This window comes from Arachis ipaensis, chromosome B04 (assembly GCF_000816755.2).
Source record: "Arachis ipaensis cultivar K30076 chromosome B04, Araip1.1, whole genome shotgun sequence".
Taxonomy (NCBI): Eukaryota; Viridiplantae; Streptophyta; class Magnoliopsida; order Fabales; family Fabaceae; genus Arachis; species Arachis ipaensis.
In genome coordinates, this window is record NC_029788.2 from 29,693,459 (window position 1) to 29,697,895 (window position 4,437).

Genomic DNA, 4,437 nt, shown 5'->3' on the forward strand with positions numbered 1-4,437 from the left:
GAGATTCACATCTAGAATCCTGTGATAAGGAACAAACTGCAAAGATGCTTCTCCGTATACAAGATCCAGGGGTATTATGTCATACCAGAACTGATGTCAAAGGTGTTGAGCTCCATATGGGGCTCACTTCTGTCGCTTTTGTTCACCCAGAAACAGCCAAGCACTTCTCTTTTAACATGCTTCAGCCAGTTTCCTTAGTACCAAGAATATCCAAGGAGAATGCCAATATTTCGAAAACCAATGTTTTGAAATCCAAAGGCGGGTCAACTGGCAATGAAGTTGAGAATGGAAATTTAACTGACAAGAAACAACATCGACAAGCTGTTGTTCATCTCTTATTTTCAGAATCTGTGGCTGCAGGGCATGTGATGTTAGCCAAGTCTCTTCGCCTCTATTTGAGAGCTGGCCTACATACATGTATGTCAAATTATACTTATATCTATCTTACCTAACTCATAAACTTGAACTTGAGTATATGTGGAATGTGCATACTCATAAATTTGATTATTGAGGATATAACAAAAATTTTTCTTGCATTTTAAATTTGTATCATGCTGGTATGATGGTAATCAGGGAATAACATATCTGTTATTTTAAAAGCACTGGAATTTTCCTGCACTTAGACTTGATGTGGAGATTTCATGGCGTTGGGAGCAAAGTAGTAAGTCAACATATATCAGTCCAAAGGCCAATGACACACTCATTATTCACCATTAAAAATGAACAAAATATCCATTTCAGAGAGAGAAAGCAGAAGAACAATGTAAAAACGTATTAGTAACAGACTATAAACCAGCTTCACCCATAGGACAAATTGGAAGTCTTTTATCTGTTTGTATCTCTGTTTTTTTCCTCGATCTTCTTTTCTAAGTCACATTATATGTTCTTTATTAAATAAGATTAAAATCAGTTAATTATGCTGCTATAGTTTGTTTCGCCTTTATCTTTGGATAGGTGGAAATCATGCCATACGTTGCTATTTGTGTTGTTTAATATATATATTTCAATTTCAGCTGAAATCTTTATCTCTTTTTTCAGTTTTCGTACGATTCTGAAGTGAATATATTCTTTCTTGGTTGTACAGGGGTTTATTTGAAAGCATATGATATCATTAGGGAGAAAAGTATTCCATCCATCACTTTTTCTCCTTGTCAATTCAAACTATTAAAGCAGGATAGTTCTGCTGAGAAAGATGGTCTGGATGGCCACAATAATCACATGAATGGAAAATTACTTGCGAAATCTATGTCAGGTGACTTTGTGGACCCTATAGATTGGTCAATTAACAATGAAGTTGTTGCAGCTCTTTCTGATGAATCCAACTGCAAAGCAGAGGAAGAGAATGCAAATCAGTCTCAGAATCAAAAGGGGATAAAGAGTCTTGTTCGGCTGTGGTATATTGCACAACTTGAGGCAATTACTTCTATTACGGGTGTAGAGGTTAATTCATTGGTCATGTGTAGCCAAACTTTGCTTGATTTCAAATTAAACTGTTATAACCTTGGGGATAATGGGAGAGCTCCCCTACCTTATAATTCTTCAGAGAATAGTGGCAAGACAGCTGAAGTGTTATTTATTTTGACTTTTGGGGATGAACATCTGCATCATGGGAAACCAAATGCATACAAAGTTGCTCTCGGTAAAAGCCTTAAAAGTATCAATATAGGCGATCTTCAGCTTTTTGAAGGGATGAAATTGGGTGATCCCGTGTCTATTCATTCTATCGAAGAGACAGCATCTCAAGAGCACATTAGTTCAAATGTATCTTTACTTAGCTGGATGGAGAAACCAGCTTCTGATATTATTAATCGTAGGTCTTTCTTTTCTTTATTATTTTTTGTTAAAGTGTCCATAACTTATCCAATTTATTCATTGTTTTCATCACCATTCTCATTTAGCAAAACATTAAGTGATTTTTGTTATGCCATTTATATCATATTTGTTAGCAGATGTACAAACTAAAATTGTTTGAACATGAATATGATTCATGATCAAGCACTACGAAGCCATTTTATCCTTTTATCTGACCCCATTTAGTGAGGAGTGGCTTAACTATTGTTGTGGCGAACAAAATTGATGCTGCATATATTCAAATTTTTTTTTATTCTAGGATTTTGCAATAATTCATATGCTGGGAACTTGGCTAGAAACATTGCTGCTTATTTCTATCCTCCCCCAAAAAAACCCCGCCAATTACTTGACTACCACTTGCTAGTTTGTGCTTGACAATTTAGTGGGTTCTCCATTGGTCACGCTGATGCAAGTATTGCATTATCCTCATCCATTTGAGTATGAGAAATGCGTATCTTTTAGCTAATAAATTGAATGACACCTGTTTTATATGGTAAACTTATTTGTTACTTAACTGTGATCCATTAAAAGGCCTCTTGGACTTAGTTTGAGTCTTTAAGGTGCAAGATTTTTGTCTCACCCTTTGATGCTGCTGCTCATTAATTTGAATTTAGTCAGTTAATTATCTACAATGGTTGCATCCTCATGCAATTGGATGCCATTTGGTGATAACCTTGTATTTTGGATGATTGCAGGGATATTGGTATTGTTATCTTTGAAGTGTGGTCTGTGGTTTGGTTCATGCAACTTGCCACTCCCTGGACATGTTTTAGTGCACGGACCACCAGTGAGTACAGTTTAATTTCACTGTCTTATGAAATCCAATGTTGAATGGATTTGGCTGTTATCAGATTAGAAGCTCAAATTTCTGCATGTTGGTGATCTAATATTTTGAGCTATGAACCTTTTTTAACTCTTCATTACTCGTTATACTGCCTTTTAAGGTCGTTTTAAAACTGGATGTTTCTCATTCCGAGCTCGGGATTTGGCTACCTTTTTAAGCTTCCATATGTCTAGTGTTGCTTTCTTATATACCTTCAGATTAAAGACATAAAACAAAATGTATCTTTCAGTGAATTATCTTTGCATTTAAAATTTGTTTTATTATTTATTTGTTTATTTAATTTATTTATTTTGCAGGGCTCTGGGAAAACTTCATTATCAAGGGCTGTAGCCAAATCCCTTGAGAATCATAAAGATATCTTAGCACACATGTATTGATATTCATTTTAATTATTCTTTTTTTCATTTTTCTTTGCGTTGCTCCTGTTTGGATTTTGATTTTCAATACAATACAGAGTTTTTGTGCCCTGCTCAAAACTTTCTTTGGAGAAGGTCCCAATAATTCGCCAAGAACTTACAAACCATGTAATGGAAGCTTTAAACCATGCGCCCTCCATCGTAATCTTTGATGATCTTGATAGCATAATTTCAACTTCTGATTCTGAAGGATCTCAGCCCTCAACGTCTGTTGCTGGACTCTCAGATATTTTGGTTAACATCATCGATGAATATAGGGTAAGAAATACAAGTACGTGATATTTTTCCTGATCAAGACATTCAAATCTAACTTTCTTGCACTTATATGCATAAATAAATTCTATTTTTCTGAAAGCTGAGAAATAATGGAATTACATAGAAAGAAATACACAAAAAGGTTAAATATACAAGAACTTCACTTTGATGCATAATCATTTTATTTCTGTACTGCACACTGGAACAGGAGAAGAGGCAAAAATCATGTGGATTTGGACCGGTAGCCTTCATAGCTTCCATACAGTCACTGGAGAAACTGCCACAGTCTTTGAGCTCTTCAGGTATGCTTTTTGTGCGTAAAACATATATGCAGTTACAGTATATTTTAAAACGAATCTTGACTTTGGCAATCTTTTTTGTTTTTCCCCCATGTGTGTGTATTTTTTCTCATGTTCTAGTTGCTAACTTCTTATTCTACTGTCATTAGGACGCTTTGACTTCCACATACAGTTGCCAGCTCCTGCAGCTTCAGAGCGTAAAGCTATGTTGAAGCATGAAATTGAAAGGCGTCACTTGCAATGTGGTGAAGACATCCTACTGGATGTGGCTGTCAAATGTGATGGTTATGATGGCTATGATCTGGTATTCCAGTTCCTTGGACACAGTTGTGCATCAGTAGACTTTTGTTGTGTAAAATTTTCATAAGTCAATTTTGTTGATATTTATCATTATGTGCCTTCAGTTGCAGATTTCTTGTCTTACTTCAATACTTATTTTGGGTTAGAGTTGTTTTCATCTTTTAGTTTATTTACATCAGACCTCTTCATTGGTGGCAGTGGAGGGGAGCCGCCTTCTCTCTTTTCTCTTTCTTTTGCATTCAGTCAAATTTTCATGCACAAATCCAATTAGTGAGTATGGAATGTAAAAATCACCTTTTTTGTTACGTTAAAAATTTCAAACATGCTCTTGTTTTCACTCAGATTAGTCATTAATTCGTTATTTCCATGGTTTCACCTGCATTTCATTATTGAGTACTTGCTGTCTTAGATGCCTGGTTGACCATTAGGGTTTCAGTTTCCTTTGAACTGTTCTCAAATGTTTTAATGTGAG

The 4,437-nt window shown here is 35.4% G+C and overlaps 1 protein-coding gene across 1 annotated transcript in view; it reads left to right on the top strand.

The window, feature by feature from the left end:
- The window catches only part of LOC107639143 (peroxisome biogenesis protein 1), a 10,145-nt gene that overhangs the window by 1,769 nt on the left and 3,939 nt on the right, over positions 1–4,437 (top strand). Inside the window, 7 exon segments of the mRNA XM_021121075.1 lie at positions 1–417; positions 1,085–1,810; positions 2,547–2,638; positions 2,992–3,065; positions 3,150–3,369; positions 3,575–3,668; positions 3,815–3,977. Of these exon segments, the coding sequence (XP_020976734.1) occupies positions 1–417; positions 1,085–1,810; positions 2,547–2,638; positions 2,992–3,065; positions 3,150–3,369; positions 3,575–3,668; positions 3,815–3,977 (1,786 nt within the window).